This window comes from Mirounga angustirostris, unplaced genomic scaffold (genome assembly GCF_029215605.1).
Source record: "Mirounga angustirostris isolate CCGP_5_RB_7025 unplaced genomic scaffold, mMirAng1.0.hap1 SCAF_1, whole genome shotgun sequence".
Lineage (NCBI taxonomy): Eukaryota > Metazoa > Chordata > Mammalia > Carnivora > Phocidae > Mirounga > Mirounga angustirostris.
Window position 1 is genome coordinate 140,040,495 of NW_026991709.1, and position 20,467 is coordinate 140,060,961.

At 40.1% G+C, this 20,467-nt stretch overlaps 1 protein-coding gene across 1 annotated transcript in view; it reads right to left on the bottom strand.

Moving 5' to 3' along the window:
• Positions 1-417: 417 nt before the first annotated feature.
• NEK10 (NIMA related kinase 10) overlaps positions 418-20,467 on the bottom strand; it is a 233,142-nt gene continuing 213,092 nt past the window's right edge. The window contains exons 35-38 of the mRNA XM_045903905.2: positions 12,871-12,979; positions 10,850-10,902; positions 10,707-10,762; positions 418-6,750 (exon numbers count right to left, since the gene is read on the bottom strand). Of these exons, the coding sequence (XP_045759861.2) occupies positions 6,702-6,750; positions 10,707-10,762; positions 10,850-10,902; positions 12,871-12,979 (267 nt within the window). The 3' untranslated portion in view covers positions 418-6,701. The remainder of the gene's footprint in view (positions 6,751-10,706; positions 10,763-10,849; positions 10,903-12,870; positions 12,980-20,467) is intronic.

Sequence of the window (20,467 nt, forward strand, 5' to 3'; positions counted from 1 at the left end):
ACAGCGATAAAAACCTGATCTACCTTCCCACGTTCACGTGAGATTTAACCATGGGATCTGCTTTGGCTAATGGGAATTGGGAAAACCTGATGGCAAGTAGAAGCTTGACAAGGGAGTCCTGGGTTTCTGCACTGGCTCTTGCTGCCACCACAAAACACATCTGGGCTAGGTTGCTGGAAGGGTGTAAGAGACACATGGGGGAGGGCTGACCTGTCCCATCTGAGTCCGTGTAGACCATCCAGAACCAGGCAGCCTGTCAACTGACCAGAGGCACATGAGGGAGCCCAGCTCAGATCAGCAGAACACCCAGCTGACCTACAGACTCATGAGAAATAATAGATGCTTGTCATTTTAAGTCACTAAGTTTTGAAGTACTCGTTATACAACATTGGTGGCAGTAGATAGTTGCCACCAATTAGAGCTGCGGGACATATTTGAGCATAAACATATATATGATCACCTTTCGGAGCTTTGGGTTTTTTTTTTTTAATCAAAGACTCATAAGCCTAAAGGAGAGATTGAGAGAGCTGGTCAGAGAAAAGCGACAACCGTTTGCTATAAACTCTTGACAAAAGAGAGATTCTTTTCCAATAAGATTGAAAATACATTTTTAATTTTCTTTAGCATTTTACAGAGCATATTTAAGCGATAGCAAAAATAAAGGCCACGTGCATCTTTTATATAAATCTTTCATAGAGGCATTGCCCTTCTCTTCTCTCCCAGGGCCTCAGACCTCGCCACCTTGGAGCCTCAGTGTGCTCACAGCAGGAACATTTCGGAGGTTTGGGGAGGACAGACTCATGTGCAGAGCAAGAGGTCCCTCGTCCCTCTGCCTTCCATACCGCCTGCGTCACAGAGCTCCCCAATTTCCCTCTGACCGCGCAGGGCTCCCCACAGGAAGCCTCGTAGCCGTGCGCTCCTCCGGTAAGAATGGGCAGCCGGGGTGTGCGCCAAATAGAAGAGAGGCCTGCAGATGGGACTGGAACAGAGACAGGTATGCGCCTGCAAGCTAAGGGAGAAGAAGCAAATTGAAGGTACTTTTCCATTCTGTGGGCACAGTGGGCCTGTGGCGGTCCAGAACACAGAAGCTCTGGGCCATATGAGATGGGACAAGGGGGGGAGGCTGCACTTTTTTTCCCCCCCAGAGGACAGCTCTGTTCTTTTTGATCTTCCCAAACTCACCACTGGGAACAACAGAATACAGGAAGCATCCCAATTCAGTTTTGATCCACTAAATGTCAGTACACAAAATTCACTCAAAAGATTTTCCTTTGAAGTGATTTTTGTTTGCCATTTTGGAAGAGCAAAATGACGGCATCCTTCCGTAGCCTGATTATCAACTGGTTTACTCACAGACAACTGAAATACATGGAAATGCTTCTTTTTGAATCTAGCCAAGGGTAAATGTATTCAGATCTGCCCACATTTATCTATTTAATGTCCACATATATGTCTTGCAAAATTTGTTTTGTCAGACAAAACAGGCCCGAGGCCATGGATAAAAGAGGGGGAAGCAAACATGGTGTCAGCGGCAGACACACATTCACTGAATGGCAGACACAACCGTGTCCTTGAGAGGAGTCTAACGTCTTTGGAATGCTTCACAGGGACCCAGTCCTAAGGATTGGACCAACACAATACTAGGGCGCTTCAGGGGTCCATCTGCTACTCTTCTGGGAGTTCAGCTCACTGGTGACAGTGCAGAGAGACCAGTCCATCAGTAACTGCACGTTGGGGAGAGACCCGACCCGCTGCTGCCAGGAGACCCAGCAGCAGGAATCATTCAAGCATCAGGAACTGCCTGGCCCCTTGCCAATCACCTGCCACCCTGGGACTGGCCTGTGGGAGATGCCAGGCTCCGGGACACCACTTGCCTTCTGTTTGCCCTCTGACTTCTCAGTTTTTGTTTGCAGACTGTCCTATCCCCTTGACAGAATCATCTTTTATCTCTAACAAGCTGGGGTTTCACTTCTGAGTACTTAGATTTATTCGCCTCCCTCAATGTCATGTGGAGTTCATACAAATCTTCATGCATTCCTTCTTGATATAAGGTATCCCTAAACCAGCCCCATTTCCTTCCAAACTCACTGAAGTATGAGGTAAACATACTTGTATGAAGGGCAAGGAAAGCTAAAATTTAATAACCACTCATAAGCATTATATTCCTTTCCAGAATTTTGACTTAACTGGTGCTTGAAATGTAGAACTAAATCATGGATTAAGGATATTATTTTATAAGTGGCCTTTGTGGTCTGACTTGCAGGTGCTAAAGCCTTAAGCTGTGTTCCTCTGGGTTTGTTATTCTAGTTCAAACCTCTCTCTGCTCGTTTTATGGGATCAGTTCATCACACATTTGCAAAACCTTCAGCTAATTTTTCACTTGTGAGCTCAACACATCAATTCCAAGCATCAACCACACTTGCTGATTGATTACCTATCAAAGTGACACTGGTTTTCTGTAAACAATGAAACTTCTATCTTTGTTCTGAGGAAACAAAGGTAAGCTACTTCCAAATGACAGCCTTTACACAGTCCTGTATTTGCTGTAATGAATGCATTTCTGTTACCTCTAAAGACAGTTCCTGGGTACAGTGTAAAGCTTCATGGTACAAAATGGAAAAAAAAAAAAAGGCATCTTGCTACAGTTTGAGGAATAATATTCAGTCTTCGGTTGAGAATAGAGTTCACTTTTATGATAAGATCAATAAGCTTTTAAAAATGTTAAAAACTGGTTCTTTACTGCATGTATGTATTAAAAAAAAAAAAATCTAACATACCTCACAGACCAAGAACACTGCTATGCTTCTAGGGTGCGTGATCTTCATTTTTAAAATAACTATTGCTTGTGGACCCAGAAGACATGTAAATTTGCAATATCCATCAGTCACTCCATCAAAATCATAAAATCCTTCCTATCCCTCTTACAAATCTCAAAGCAACATCACAGCAGGGATGTAATCAGCCATAACAGTTATATTTACAATATGCAATTTAACCGCAATGACACACATAAGAATTTCTTTCTTTATCACAAAGTTGTTTCCCTGAGACATTTGTGTCTTCCTATCAACGTGAAAAATGGCATCCAAGGGTAAGCATACTGTTAGCAGCACATTTCAATGGAAAAGATAATCTACCCAAAATTCTGTCAATTTCCATCAAAGGACATGATCTGGAAGATCTAAAGTTACATAAAATATACTTATTATCACATTTGGTTGTTGAACATGAAGAATTTCATGTTTAGACGGAATTTTACCCCAAGAGTCAAGGTCAACATAGGGAAGCACTGAGCTTCCTTGCTCACCAACCCTTCATAGCTGCATCTCAGGTTGCCGAGGAGCTGGTTCAGCCTGGTTCATCTGCATTGCCTCTCCAGCTGATGTCTGTGTTCATGAATACGCACCATAGAAAAAGTAAAAGGCAAGCAATAAAAGTACCTTACAAAGAAGTTTTTCCTGCCTTCAAATAGTAGCTGAAGCCATTTCTACAGGAATCCAGCGTATTTGCTGTACACAGTTCCAAAAAAGAGAGAGAGAGAGCGATAAAAATAGTTTGCAATTCAGCAAATCAAATAGAGGGATGCGGATACTATGCATATTAATACTGATACAACTGTCTAAACAATATTCTTGCCTTCCACATCTTAAATATGAGTGGCGATTAACTGATGATATTGCTGGAATTACATGTAATCAACCGGTCCTGTATTTGTTGTTGATTATCAAAATTCGTAGTATTTAATAAGTCCTAGATGGTACCTGTAAGAAGACCTTACCTCCTGATCAGTTCTATCATTTGGGTAGACTGCATAACAGTGTTTCTTTAATTAGGTTCTGCTTTAGAATGCCCAGAGCGTGCACACAGCCCAGTGCTATACAAGTGTCCACATTAAACTCAAGCAGCGTTTCTCCAGCAAGATCCTGAAATTCACCCAGGAGCCCTGGGTCTAGTGTCCACGTTACTATTCCCTGGAGACCTCTAATTAAATATCAAACATCTGGAAGAATATAAGGTTAACAACCAGCAAGCACATATGCCTGCGGCAGTCACTTCCCTGAAAATGGATCATTTTGCTCTTAAAAAGCAAATTAAGGTTTCAAGTACACATATTCAGACAGAGTTGGTAGATCAAAACATAATTAACTGAAGCATTGGGTATCCAAAGTGATTTGAAAAGACTGATTCATGTTCTGTCCCATACAAATATTCAGTGACTGAGAATGAGATGAATTCACAGGGATTTCAATGCACAACAAATAACAATTATACAAGAGAAAGAGAAAAAATTTAAAGGCAGTCAAGCAAAGATTATGAGCCTACTACACTCAAGTAAAAACTTTGCACTAGAGGGCAGTTTGGAGAGTGAAAACAAGATGATCATTCTTGTTCTCTTTGTGAGGGCAGTGGGCTTCTTGTCAGAAAGTCAGAAAGTGAGGGCTTTTGAAAAGGCAACGTCGCTGTGGGGATGAGACTCCATGTACAAGAGGGATCCCTTACCAGTGCCTAACTCTTAGAGGCCTGCTCTTGAGCTGGGAGAATGTGGATCCAGTGACTGGTAGTCCCCTATGAAGGGGATCAAATAGAATACATTCATGACTTTGGCAAAAGAATGCATCTGTCAGCAAGATTTGACAGGCCTAAAGCTGTTGACATCCATTTGTTTATCTTTGTTAATTCGTCCGGGCTTCTAGCATAATAAATGCCACGTCTATGGTCTAAAAGAAGTAGTTTGATGGAAATATTTTGTTCCCTTTCTGGTCAATAAGGTCAACTGTATGCATTCGAAAACACCTTCAAAGAAATCATTTCTCTCTCACTCTCTCTCTCTTTTTTACCAAGGTGTAACCTCTGAATACTATTCTTTTCTACACTTTGTTGACAATATATTATCATTTGAGAAAGAACTTTATTGTTCAAACTTTCATCCCAACAGCTTGGTTTATTTCTAGGTATTGGCTTCTATCACAATTAAAATTTATGCCCCTGTAGGCCTCTGCCTCTTACACAACGAGGAAATGTGTCCATTCCATACATGAAAAGATATACAAAATAATAGTGCAAGTTCAAATTCAGTTGGGCTAGGAATAAAATTTTACCTGGGTAAATCAACAAAATCATAGCATTTTGATCTTACATGTAAATTTAACATATGAATGGAATTGGTTTGAAAGCTGAAACTGACATTTTTCATTACTGTAATTGCATCTGTTATTTTAAATTACAGTGTATTTGTAATCATTAATTTGGCTTAAAGATAAAGATTCATTGGCAATTTTCACAGGCATTAGTTAAAGGAATTGGATATCCTTTAAGTGTTGAACATACAAATCGTAAAAGTGGTATGGGTTCACATTAGGAGCTTTTCTGTACTACACAAAAGGTTATTATTTTTCAACCCCTGTAAATATATTGAGCTAAATCCTGTTTGAACATACTAAAAATATATCAATGTAAATAAAGATAACAGAACTCAGTGAGCAGTAAATAAAAAGCATAATTTCAGCTTTCATATTACTAGTTATATAGAATTAAAGTGTTCTTTAAGCAGTTAGAAGTGCAGTCTGACTTGGCAATAAGGGCATTTCTGGATATTACACCAATTATAAGCCAGTTGAAGAGATGTTAGCCCAATAAGAATCTAGAAAACTTTCATCATAAAGTCTCCCTACGTAGGAATGGAACACTATTTGGCATTCTGATTTCTTGTTTTTTTAGGGATGTCTCAATGAATAAAGAAGGGACTTATATTTTATTATATAACTTGTTTTCATTTTAAATTCCCAAACAATAAAAATTTCAAAACGATGTAGGTAATTTTAGTGAGAAGGGACTTAGAACAAGGAATATTGCATCTCTTTCATAGATTCTATGAACTCTTCAAAGTGCTCTAAAAACACTCTAAGTTTGATTAGCAGCAAAGCATTAGCCTAATCAAAACCTCTCCTCCCTCCCCCATATATATGTCTATATACACACACACCATACAGCAATATATTCGACTAGTCTAGCTTACATCCGACAATTTGACAGTTACTCCCAGAGGCTGTGCAAAGGTTACAAATACTGTCTACTGTCTTCAGGCCACTAGCACCCACTGGTTAAGAGAGAACCAATCCTTTCCTTAAAACAACAACAACAAAATTCAATCACCTATTTTGAATTTCCTTTAAAACTAAAAAAAAAAAATGGGGGAATACAGTGAATTGTCCAATATATTATTACTCTGGGGCCTGTAATTTTCTCAATCTAAAACTATTTTTATACACGGAAGGCTAGATGCCTTTAAACATAGTTTCTGCAATCCTAAATATAAAACATTCTGTTGAAAAATATGACTTTTTTTGTTTGTTTTTTGTTGTTGTTGTTGTTGTTGTTTCTTTTTTAACTTGGAGGAAAGTTCTGTGAGGTGCAAGTTTTCTCCCCACAGATGAATTTTGCAGCTTTCTTCTCCCAGAAGCACACCGAGAGCCCTGTCATCCTGTGTCTACCACATCCAGGGAGCAGAGCCTTCCCACGCTGCCGTGGCCACAGAACCTAGCACAGGACCTCCAGAGAGAGGCCCTGGAGGGGCCAAGGCATCTTGGTCTTTTCTTTTCCACACCCTTCCAGCAGCTCCCAATCCTTGGGCATCTGGTGGAGCTGAAGTCCAGAACTTGAACTTCACTAGGAAAACAAAGTCTGTTCAAAATGCAGGGTTTTCATCTTTTGGTTGGGTGATTCTTGGTCCCCCACGGATAGGAGTGATATCTAGAAGATTCAGAAGTGGGAAGAGTTCTCTATAGTCACATATATTTGACTTCACACATTCAACTTCAAAAGCAGTAGCTCAGGGATATATGTAAATAAATCCCAGTGAAGAAAAGATGATTCTAAACATAATAGGATGGGACATTTTTAGAAAGCCACATTTTGCTAACATTTGCCACAGTGGTGCTAACAGGGTCTTTCTCAAATTATAAACTCCACTGGAAATGATAACCCTTTATAGAAGAAAAATAAACACCCATTCAAAGTAGCTTGTAAACATCTAATTTACATGTTATCAGTTAATTGGGGGAAAAAGCAATGCCAACTGTAGATTTCTTTTTTCTCTTGCAAATTTTACTTCTCAATGCAGATTTCATTGTTAAAAATGTTAATGTGTACCCCTAAGTATATAAGGAGGATATGCCTGATGTCTATTCACCCACAGGATTCAGTTTGACTCTCACAAACAACAATGATAAAATTAAGGCATGCTAGGCTGTCTCCTTCTGGTAAGGAAGCTAAATGTTTATGAGTGTAAAATATAATTTAATCATACATTCCTGCAAACGATCAAGAATAGAGCGTGCTTTGGGCTGGCCAAGTCTGTTTTGAACTTGTTTCATTGTCTTTACACTACTTTCTTCCTCTCAACTCATTCTACCTCCCCTTCCCGGAAGCCCAGAAATGAGGGATCCCCAATTTTGCTTAGGGCTCCTTGCTGCTATTTCTGTTTCTGTTACTATTTCCTTTTCTTAATGCAGCATTTTGTGCCCAAGACGATCTTCCTAACCAACAGTCCAAGCAGTCTCCCCATTATTTAAACAGTTGCAGGAACTGTCCCTGAAGATAGCTAATGGATAACGGCTTTATCCCGAGACTTTCAGTTTGATGATGGCATCTCTCTATCACTAACAAAATATTCACTCTGGGACCTAAGCTAAAAATGTGTCATGTCTTGCCTTCATGCTTTGGCTGCTGTCTGGGTGTTTGGTAGATGCATGTAAATTTGAACTGACTGTCTGAAGTGGTGAACTTCAGTAATACAGAAATTATGTATGCAATTCTCTGTGTGACCAACATCACTAACATTTTGCGATGACGATGACAATGACAATAAAGATGATGACAAAGACAATAAGAACAACAGCAGATCTGGGCAGATGCTGGTGGCTGGTGGGGGAGTTAAAACTATGTTTCCCATTTCTAACCACAGTCCTAGGGCAGCTTTCTGAATTTGTGTTGCATGTGAAAGATTGAAGAAATACTGGGGTAAACAAGGTTAACAGATTTCTTACAGCACATCTCAGACTCTGTAATATGGTAATGTGTGTCAACATCCTCTAAAAATGGAAAACTGTACTTTCAGAGTTTCCCAAATATATTTGATCACAAAGTTTTATTTTTCAGGGGAACATCTATTAGCATCTTTGATAATATTGGCTATTCTATGGAACCTATTAAGAAAAATACATTCTACTCATTCTAAATCCTTGTTCATGTCCAGTGATATTTAGCATCCTCTATCTTTTTGACTATGGAAAAATCATCACTGACTAGCTGATTTGATTCATATTTGAAATTATGTGTATTTCCAGCTTCTGAACTTTTAGGTGCTTCTAAGTGGAGGCTGACTTATTTCTTAGTAATTCATTTGGAACACCAGTAAACAACTACTTTAAGCACAACCAAGGGTTATTTTTACTAGTAAACTGTGGAGAGTCTTCTCTCAAGATAGTCTATCATTGTTACAAGAAGATGAAAAGGGAATATCACGGATATAAGAATTTTTTTGTGAGTGATACATTTTAATTTGGAGCATTTTAAGAAAATTTTATGTATGTCATATCCAAAGTATTTTTCTTGAACTTGATCATTTAAATCATGTCTCCATATTCTATTCACAATTCTGAATATACCTATAAATAACTTTTTGTCCTCATTATTAGGCATCTTATTATCTATTCGTTAGAATAAGAAAATTTGCAATGTCTTTTAATATAAAGTGCAGCTTTGGAAGTAGAAATAATGTTTGAATTTTTTAAAACTTAGGAATAGAACTGAAAAGGGATAAAAGTAAATTTAAAAATAAGACTAAAATTATTTTTTAAGGAAAAATAAGAACTCTTGTAAGAGCTTCCCTCACTTCCTTACACACCTGGTTTTTCACTGATATTTACTGTTGTTTCTGCAAAAATATGAAGCCATTCATTGCCCACGATCCTGAGTCTCTGAAAATATGTAGATAAATTATGACAAAAGTGACCTTTGTCCCCACTCCAAGCCAAAGGCACTTGAAATAATAGGGAGCTAAGAGTCAAGAACAAAGACACTCATCCTATCCATGGAAAGCTGGATGTACTCAGCCCAAGAATAGAAAATGAAAATTCAAAGTCTCTCCAGGGAAGGTGGGAGGAGAGCGATTATGAAGACGGTGATTTCTATTAATAATATACCTTTGGAAAATGAGAATTATTCATCATTTCTCTGTAGTTATAAATCACAACAGAACTAAATCTACAAAGGTAGTATTTTGGAAATATATTATCCAGCCAAAAGAGCAAGCAGTTGAATAATCTTATGTGTGATCCATACAAACAACTTGTTGAAATAAGAGAAGTAAAAAAAAAAAAAAAAGTTGGAGACTGAACTAACCTCAAAAAAAGAATCTAATTTCCATATAATAACCTAACAGGATGCTCTTGAGGCCTCTTTCTCTTACCATGGCTAATACCTTTGGAGACACCCTCTAGGATGACTGAAATAGCGGTCACAAAATAGCTTCAGCAGCAGGAAAGGAAAGCAGTTCCTCCAGGCATTAAAGGCCACTTTGAGAGAACAAACTAAAGCAACGTGGAGCCACACAGAATGTGGATGTGGCTGCTTATGACCAGTTTGATGATTCAGTTATGAGGGGCCCCTCAGAAAAGTCAAGAGACAACTTGTGTGTAGACACTGTCAGTGCCCACATCCCCTCATCCACATGCCTTCACAGCCTGCTGGCCTGCTTTCCAACCACCAGCACCTGCATTTCTCTCCCTGAGGATTTCTCTGGCCTCTGGAATCTGTTCTGCCCACCCTTACAGAAGGCCAGAAATGTGGGGGAAAGGCCGCAAGCAATGACCCACGGAAACAGGAGGACAAATACCCCAGCTCCCTCAGCCCTTGAGTGGGATACCTCAGCTACGTGTTCTGTACTGGCTCTCAGATTTCCCCAATGGGGTCTAGCCCCAGTCAGCCACAATGGTTACTTGCTTGAAAATGAAACCTTGATTGAATTATTTCTTCACTCTCCTACGAGTGTTTCCCAGAATTGCCTCTCAAGTAAACTAACTACTCAGATCTTTGTGGCCAACACTGTGCCCAACAGTAAAACACAGCAATCAGAACTGGACAGAAGTGATAAAACACTATATTTTTAGAGCACAAATAGTTCTTACATAACCCCAGTAAGCTGAGGTTCCTTACTTAGGGTAAGCAAATAGCAATACATAACAACAAATCCTTTCCCATGAACATATCTTAAATTCACCAGAAGCGATTCTTTGTTTAGGTGCATTTCCCCCTGCATTCTATACAAATAATGGGTAGATTTCAGTGATGGAAATTTGAGTTTACAGCTCTACTAGAAGGGAACAAATGCTTAATTAAAAAAAAAAAAAAAAACACAACCCTAGAAATGCTTTTCAATTTCATTATGTTTCTTATTTTTTCTGGGAGTAAATTACCACTAAGCTATCGCCCTTTCTTTTTCAAAAGAGAACCAGCAGCTGCATCCATACAAAAGATAGGCAACACACATTCTACCCATGGTTGTATCTAGTCTAAGCCAAGATATTTTACAAAAGTATTTAAAATAAAAGTAGGAAAAAAAAATCTCTGGAATCCAGGATAATCAGATCTAACATCCAATGATCTCAATTGACCTTTCACATTTAAAAGAAAACTCTAGATCTCACCTGTTAGATGTAAAGTTGTAATAACCACTTTCCTCTAGGACTTCTTCAATCACAGTCTGAAGTAGAAAAAAAAAAGAAATTCAGGTTAATACTGAATTAAAAGCAACAAAATAAAATTGTTCAAGGCATTGCAAAAACCTCACCTGCATCTGCTCATATGTTATTCCCTCCTCCAAATCAGAGCTGGTATGTAAACCTGAAATAGATAGGTTATGGCAAGTGTGACCTTTGGTTCACATTTTCTTAGTGGGACTTTGTTGACGATTACAACTCAGCGGTAGTGAAAACAGGGTCAATTGAGTCATGATGAAGAGGAGTACTTCTAAGCACATTCCAAATGATCTTGCTTTGAATATTCAAACTCTGTTTCTCTTCCTTTAATAACTGGCTGCTTTTGGGGTGGCCATCACAAAATAATACACAAAGATTTGGGGGCATTTCTCAGGGTATAAATTGGGCAATTAAGTTAGAGAGGCATGTGTGAGCACGCACACATGTGCGCCCATGTCTGTGAACACTAAGGACAGGTGAGGAGTATTCCCAGCACAAATGACCTGATGTTTTCTGATTAAAACACTCTCCTTAAGCTACAAGCAAAACCAGTAAATATGTGCTAGAAAGAAAATGAACTCTTAGAGGGAGGCAGAAATAGACAAGGAAAGACAATGAAGACCTGGTCCTTTCATGTGACTGCTAAAGGGAAATAAAGTGCACTTAGTGCCAGGAGGCAATACTTTCTTGGATGGGTGTTTGAAGGATGATAGACTAGCACCTCACCCAACCGAGTGCCGCCCAAAGCAATGTTGGCCAGCTTCCACTGCACTCAATCAACACTGGTGCATGCAGCGAGGCCCAGGAGCCCCCTTCACTTAGGAGAGACAAGAGGGAATGGGTTGAAGTGGAGGGGAGGCATGAGGCTGATGAGTCCTGGCAGCTCCTCTTCAAAGCTCTGGGCCAACGTGTTCCCCAAAGTGCCTGCAGACTCTGCCGTGTGAGCCTGTGGCCAGCCTGCTGGGATGGGACTTGCCTGCTTCACCCCAGGATGCCCTGGATGTCTGTCTGCTCCCTCTCAGGCCGCTCTGAGATTTCCACCAGAGCTCTTGGTTTCATCAGAATCGCTACTGTAAGAAGTCTGGCCTACAGACTGACTGACCTGCCCTGGGGGTGCTTTTCAAAGCAAAACACTTTAGACTTAGATGGCAGTTCATCTTGATCTTATGGGTTTCTCAGAGACTATTTTAAAAGTAATTCTTCCTACAGGTTGGCTTTATCCCAGGAGTCCAAGACATAGGGAAAGGTTGAGAATTAATACATGAAATGATTTACCTAAACTGAGTGAGGGGATGGCGAGTCTCCCTTTAACCATCATTTCTATCCATGCCACTGAGTGATGTAACTATAGTTTATAGGGATTTGGAAATTATTTAGGATCTCTGAAACCTCACAGTAGCTTGAAAACCCCTTCTGAGAGTTCAGTTATCATGAGAAGAGTTACAATATGCGGAACCCCTACTAATGGTCAAGCACTTTTTGTATGTTTACACTGTCCTCATTATAACCCTATGGAGCAAGTGCCACGTTTACCCCCATTTTATAGGCAAGGAAACTGGGGTTCAAGAGGTCAAATAATCTGCCCAAGGTCAACTACTAAATGCTGGAGCTGAGATTCAAGTTTAGGCATCCAGGTTTTGTGAATCTGCACCTTTAATCCCTATGCTACATAGCCTCCCTACGTGAGATTTAAGCAAAAAAGAAAAACAAATTAAATATGTCTGATGTGGATTCTTCAGGTAAGTTTCAAATGTTCTCCATTTTCAATATTCAAATTCTTCATTTCTGCTTTTTATCTCCCTGGATGCTTTGGGGCATTTGATTTCCCATCATCAGATAAGAAGAAATAAAAGGAAATATAATTCACCCACACAGAGTCTGCTGTTTGTTTATGGCATTAATAAATGATCAAAGAAGCTGCCACAACAGGGTACGATGAATCTCGTAGGGAATTTCTATATTCGTACTGTATATCCCTTCCAACTATTGCCATAGATAATCAAAATAAGCTCTATTTTTCTTTTAAATTGAAGATAATCTTTTAAGGATAGCTGTTGATCCAAACAATATATTTCTTTGTGAAAGCCAGACTTTCTGTGGTGAAGACCATTACCTGTCGGGTCATCTGGGGACAGGCTGTTTCCAGCTGATAAATGACATAATGAATGGTAATCTGCTGTGAAAAAGTTGGGCTCAATCAGTTCTGGAGATCCCTGAGATAACTGGAACAGAAAAGGCAAAGCCACATGTTATTCTATAGTCAGAAGCAAATGACAGGAGACCTCTTTCCCTCTGTCTCGGCATGGAGAATTTAGTCCTTGTGGTTTTCAATCTCTTGTAAATAGGAAAGGCACATCTTCTTTTCAAAAGAACTTCTAAATTGGAGGCAGGCAAATTATAGTGAAAGCAAGGTAGACAATACCCTGGTCACACGAAAAAACAAAAACAACTCTGCACTTTATGGCTTTATGAGAGCAAGATAAAAATGGATAGAAAAATAACAGCATGGGCTTGGGACATCAAAATGTTCTTTGTATCAGGCATATGAGGAATAAACCTAATTATTCAACAGAACAATATGCTTAGCCCACATCATCATTGTTTTTTGTGTATCTCCTTTAAACAATGCCTTCTTGTTTGACCGAGGCAAACAAGTTTCTTAATATATTTTTCTAAATTACTATTCTTAATTTTAATCTCCAAACATTAATCCCCAACACTCTAAAGGAGAGAGTAATTCACTAAATGAAAGACTATTAAGGTTCCAACTGTTTGATGCTCTCCCACAAAGCTGAATTTTTTAAGTGGAATTTTAGGCTATAAACATTTTTCAACCTTTTTTTACCTGTAATTTCAAACAGCACTTGGGCTGGTCAAGTTTTCATGCCTATGTTAATATAACATACTTCTAAAGTGCCAATTCTTATTAATAAACCAAAAACAAATGGCACAGTTTTGACTATGCACTGGCAGTTACCTTGGATTCACATACTCTGCTCATGAATTAAAATACACCATTGTTCAATCACTTGAGAAAACTGGCAGTATTCATTAAGATTCAACAACATATGTCTACCGTATGACCTTGTAATCCCACTCTAAGGTATACACACAAGAGAAATGAGGACTTCTGACCCCAAACTGGAGAAAACCCAAATGTCTACAGACAGAAGAATAGATAGATTGTGGTGTGCTTATCCAATGGGATTCTGCAAAGCACAAAAAACAGCAACATGAATGAATGAATGTTGAGCAAAAGAAGCCAAAAACACTAAAGAAGATGCAACATATACCTTCACATATAGGCACTTTCACAAGCAGACAAAACTAACCAATGGCGATGAAGATTAAGATAATGATTATGTTGTGGCAGGGGGTGGGATCTGACTAGGAAAAGACAGGCAGGAGCCTTCTTCAGTACTGGAAATGTTCTACCTAGTGATGTGGGTGGTGGTCATCCAGGGGAATATGTACATAGAAGTCCACGGAGCTGTACAGGGACCTCACTGGATGCATTCTGCATTTTATACCTTAATAAGAACATTTTCTATAAGCAATTGATCATTATTCCATCTGTGTACTTTGGACACTACTAATACAAATTATTTCTGTGTTTTCCAGTCTCCATGTTGCCAACGAAAACTACACTCTAGGAAAAAACTATGGTTCCATCCTTTTTTGTTCTTGAAAATTTATTTTCCTTACTTCAATGACAACTGATAAAACTAATATCCCATCTGTAAAATGACAAGATTGTAAGATCGCAACACATTGCAGCGCAGGAGGATCTGATAGTCACACGCCTTAATAACATTCTCATCAGTGCTATTAGGATGCCACAGAGGTAGGCCTAAGCACTCTGTATTTCTCACAGCCAAGCTAGTAGGTTGCTCCAACTAGGTTTCTTAATATGTCTTGTAATGCTGAAAATGATTTCCTGGCATTGCCTTCCAAATGACTTCAGATGGGATTGTTTTTCATGTGGTTGAGCATAGGAGTAATTTGGCTGCCTGAAATGCTCCTCCTAATTATAGAAAGCTTAGTTAAGTCAACTTAATTATTAAGTAAACACCTTGGAATCCTAACTCATTCACAGACAGGAAGGTGTTTAAAGCTGCACAGTGAAGTGTGTGAATTGTGAGCTAGAGAGGTCAAGATAGCCATTTTACGAAGACAAGGACAAGTCGTCATTGATTCACACCTTGAAGAGAAGAGTGATTGAGGATGCCAGTGCTTCTTACATTACAGTCTCCTTCAGCCTAAGAACTGCAAATCCTCAGAGGGATGGGCGCATGGATGAAGGCAAGGACTAAAATTCATTGGTCTTGTGTTTGAATCCCAGATACATTTATTTTTATTCCAGAAACTTCTCAGAACTTCTTCTTGCAGTTCCATTTTTTGACATACATATTCTTTCAGCACATCTTTTTTGCCCCTTAGCCTGTGTCATGCTCTGAGCAGGTTTTGCAAAACAGATGAAAACTACTGAATCACATATACCAATGATCTATCCAGCTTATCAGCAGCATGCTGGGCACCAGGGAGGACACAGCAATGATGTGGCTTGCTATTTGCCTGGGAAAATAGGCTAATGTGCATGAACAAGAGGGAGAATAAACACTGAAGTGTAAAATGAGGTGGGGAGTTCTAAGCTTCCAAAAATAAGCATGCTTCACGAAGACTAGCATGATTTTCAGAAGCTCTGTAGCAGAAACACTGGAGCTGAGCCTTGAAGGGTGGATTTGGGTGGATACAAGGAAGCGAAAGAGATATTGCAGGTGAGTGGAACTTGGGGGCAAAGCCCGGGCACTGCCTACCAGTAGCAAGGTGATGAAAGGGATATGATATAAGTCCATGTTATAGAGGTGTGGGGATCTAGATTGAGAGGAAGACAAATGCTGTTCATTAATTCAGCTGGGATTTTTTTATCAACCTTTGTGTGCCAAACACAGATCTAAACAATAAAAACAACCAATGGTGGCCAAAAATTGTACTCTTGGAGCTTACTGCCTAATTAAGGAGGAATATAGCTGTGAAATATCAACCTGAATATATGTGAAATTGCAACTGTGCTGAATGCATTGAAGGATGGGCCTGTGGTTCTAGGAGGTAACGGGCAGGTTTAACTTAGACAGGAATGGCTTTCCTGAAAAAATGACACTTAACACTGAGAGCTGAAAGAATGAGTCAAGGATGGAGAGGGAAGATCTTGAAAAGCAGGAACACAAGCATTTGCAAAGACTCAGGAGGAGGCTGTATGGTGGACCGACGGTACCTGTGGCTAGTATGAGACCACAAAGAACAAGAGAGGTATGAGAGGTGGGCCGGGCTTGGACCAAAAGGGACTGGGAATACTGTGGGGACGATATAGCAGTTTATACTTCGAGCCCCTGAACAGCTTTCTGTGTGTCTGTGTGGGTGCGTGTGTGACACAGTCAGATTCCCGTTTTGAAAGATCACTCCGACAACAGTCTGCGTGGGGCTGGGGATGTCAGGGTGGATGCAGACCAGAGGAGGCTCCTGTGAATAATGCGGGCCTAGAAAGCTGGATGTCAGGGTTTAAACTGTGAGGCAGGAAACTAGAGGCTTCTAAGGTTTTTTGGTATGCTAAAAAAAAAAAAAAAAAAAAAAAAAGCTGGTGTTTAGAAACTCGGTCCGGCAAGATGGATTGGAGAATTGGAGAACAGGGAGGTCAGCAAAGCAGCTATGACACTAACCTCAGAGAGAAGTTCTAAGACCTTGGACTAGGTGGTAGCCAAGAGGAAGATTGAGTACCCTCCCCTAATAACACCAGGAGCTCCTACAGCCACGTATTGCGTACTTAAACATTCTAGACACATTGGATGTTCTGTTTGGTTCCTATAACTACCTCTAAGGTAAGCATTATCTCAGGTTTACAGATGGGGACACTGAAAAGGGATTTGCTCAAGGATCATAGCTAGTAAGTGGCAGAACCAGGGCTGTAACCCAGGGCTGTAACATCAAAGGGCAAGCAAAACCGCCTACATGAAGAAGATGCGCAGGTGTTAATGACTTATGGGACAAAAGAAATAACGTGGAGCAGCGGAACATGACTGCAAGGTTTAAAGACTGAGCAGACAGAAAACGTGCCTGCCATGATAGTGATGCAGACATAGGAAGGAAGAAGAAGGTGGTGAGTCCAACTCTGGACACACCAGATAGGCAAGAAAAGGCTCAGCCCGTAGGGGGAATATGGATGCTACCACAGAACGGTTCAGAGCAGCAATCCCTGTGGTGGGCCAGTGCCTTGTGGGCCCTCTCCTGCCTCGCAAACATTCAGCTTAGAGGGGTACTCCCATCTTTGGCATATATGTTCTCTTTGGAAGAATGCTTAAGACCCTCCTTCTGAACTGACATCAAAGGGCTCCCCTGCTCTGAATAAACATCTACAGTTCTAAAGAGCAAATGACTGTACACACTTTTGAACTAAAGCCAAGCAAATATTAAAGAGAACAGACTGCATCACTGTTACTACCCCTCTCCCCCAAAACTCACTGATTTTGAGCAAGTATTGAGGAATCTTAGCACTTCATCGTTCAACTGAGAATCTAGTACTTTTTAGGCCAAACCTAAATGAGAAATAAAAACTGTAATCTTCATTAAATTCCCCAAACTGTATCTTCTCTTCCATGTCATAAAATAAGGCTATCTTTGCTGCAGAACAACTACACCAATTGTTTGCAATCTAATCAGTTGAGGTAGAAAAGAAATGAAACAGCGTAAATGAAATTAGGTGCCAGAAGTGAGAAAATTTTTAACGTGCCACATCACACCAGTCCTCTGATCTTTTTTCCTTTAGATTTTCCTGTCCTGTTCGACTGAGTTCTAACACATTAAGACATAATATATTGTCTTATTTTTCATCTTTTCTAACCTCGAGCTCCTTTCTTTTTTATTAGGTTTTTATAGGCCACTTTGTTAACAGACATGTCCAGTATTTATACTCACTTTTCTCCGATACGTAAGCACCCACACACGTATGCATGGGCACCTTCACAGGGATGGTCCATCATCCATGTCCATGTGATGCACATCGCATCCCCACTTTCACCCCTACTTCCCCCAGAAGCAGCCTTGCTGCTGAGCCGTTTACATTTCCACCAAAGACCGTCTTTCTAACAAAGAATTCCAAAACTCAACATCGGCTGGAAAACCACTGTTGTATGCTATTTACAACCACAAGCTCATCCTCCCAGGACCTCCGTTCAGACACTGAAGGTGGTATCCAGGGAGAAGATGAATAGTAGTGGCCTGACCCTGCTGGGCAGGACAGCCCTGCTCTAGGTACTTCTCCACTCGGTCCAAACAGGTTGGTGCTGGGCACTGCTGATTTATGATGCCTCCATGGGGCCCTAACAAGGGCTAGGCAAATATAAGGCGTAATTATGATGTGCATCAAAAGACATTAATGAAAGCATGAGGAGAGGAGCAATCTGCTAACTGGAAAAGAGCCCGAAACCTGGAGTTAGGAATTAAAGAGACTGCCAGCTCCTGAATAAGGTAAGCTTGACCTTGCCAAGCTGAGTTGAAGGATAGAGATTAGGAACCGAAGAGAAGTGCTCACCTTTCCTTGTAATTTCTTTATTTAAGAATGTGTCATTTTTCCTATAGAATTCCCCAGTCTGGATTGCCTGCTTATCCCCATGGGGTCATTGCACATGTTCTCTCGACCCATGTATCTGCTACAGGTGTGTAGCTAGAGGTAGAGCAGGGTTGGTAAACTTCTTCGGTAAAGGGTCAGATAGGAAATACTGAGAGATTTACAGGCCGTGTTGTCTCTGTCACGGCCACTCAACTGTGCCTAGAAGGTGAATGCGACCATAGGCAATACTGTGAGTGAAGGCAAGTGGTTGTGTTCCAGTAACTTTATTTCCAAAAACCACAGTCTGCCCACTTCCAATATAGAGGCTTCCTCGGATGCAGATCCAAGCCTTTAGCGAATATACTTCATAGATGGTACTGCACGTCCATCAGGAGGCATGTAACGTCTGGCTGCCCCTCTTTTTGTGACATTAGCAAGCCCCTGGGGATGATGTCTAGATCCGTTATTAGAGGCTGCAGAATGGCGACGATTTTTATTCCTCTGGTTCTTATTAGCTGAAGGACTACTTTAATGAGAAACTTCCCCTCATCAATTTAGTTACCCTGGGATAGAATTCATAAGGCAATGGCAGAATAAATGTTTGATTCTTTCCTTTTGTAAATAATTTTCAAAATAATGAGTTGGTTACTTAGCATCCTCCAAAGGAAACCAATGAGGGATTTTTCTTTTTCTGTCATGAACTCTTAGATGTAAACTTTAGCTAATGCTTTCAATCCATTGCAGTTATTATTCTTATTGATGCTCTAATTATTCAATAGATAGCCAGTGGGAGCCTCTTTAAGTTGGTTCCTGAGGTCGTTTTTACACATCCTCAGCTATCCTTGATGGCATCCTCACTACACGACCTACTATGTCAAGACTTTCCACCTAATCTTTTAGTCCCTGCTCTCAGCTGTATCTCCGAGGCTCCACGGGTGCTCAGGGAGCTCACTGCTGCTTGCTTAGTTTCTAGACAACTTAGTGAAAATATTAGGAAATACGTGTATTTTTTAAAAAGATTTATCATGAATTCATACTCATTCATATTGGGATTTCCAATTCTAATTTGAATTAATATATTCCATCTTGTTTCTGTTTCTCCTTTCTCCCATGCCAAAAATCCTAGTTTCCCAAAACACTATACAATTACTCACATGTTTTATTCCCCTCGAATTTTTAGCCAAGGTTGAGCAGATTAGACCACAGATCAGCTTAGGTAAGTCATAAATAAAGAGCTTAGTTTCTTAGGAAACGGCTTTTCTATTATTTCACTCTTCTATATATCCTGCTGGGTCTCAGGCCATTCATCAGAAGGCACAATCATCCCATAATGATTCCTCAAACTGGAGACATGGAGTCCCTGGATTTCAGGACAAATTTCAGAGGGGAAGTGGAAATCAAATGCATTTTATGAACTATCACTGCTTGCTTCTTCCACGGCCCTGGGGTGGGTGACTGTGTTAGTCAAAAGCTAATAGGCCACTCCACCGAGATTATACAGGGGATGAAAAATTCATTTCTGAACAAAAATTGTCACAAACAAAAGATTAGACCAGAAAGGGAGGAAAAACAGAGGCCACAGACTCTTCTCATTTATGTTTAGATGAGGGCAGGAGGGCTTCTTTTTATATCCATATAAAAATATATAAATATAATATATGCCAATATATGTCATATAATATGTTATACACATCAATAAAGAATAGAACCGATATAGACTATATTATACAGAATATATTTATCAACATAGAATATATTTTATATTCAACAATCATACATTGAGCTCTATAATGTGCCAGGCACTGTGCAAGACTGTAGGTAATCAAAGATGAATATAACACACTCACTGCCTTTGGGGGAAACAGAAATGAAAGCTAGATAAAAAGCTATTTAAAACACAACAATGTGAGTGAAAAAGTGCCTGAAGCACAGAGAAAGGGTAGATTGATTCTGAACAGGGAAAATCGAGGGAAATTTTTATGGAGAAGCTGACCTCTCGGTTCAGTGGTGGAGAATAGGAGGCATGTTAATATTCCAGGCAGAAAATCTGTTCCGTGCGCAGGAGGGGAGGCCTGTGCCTCCCTCATGTGCCTGTAAACACCATGAT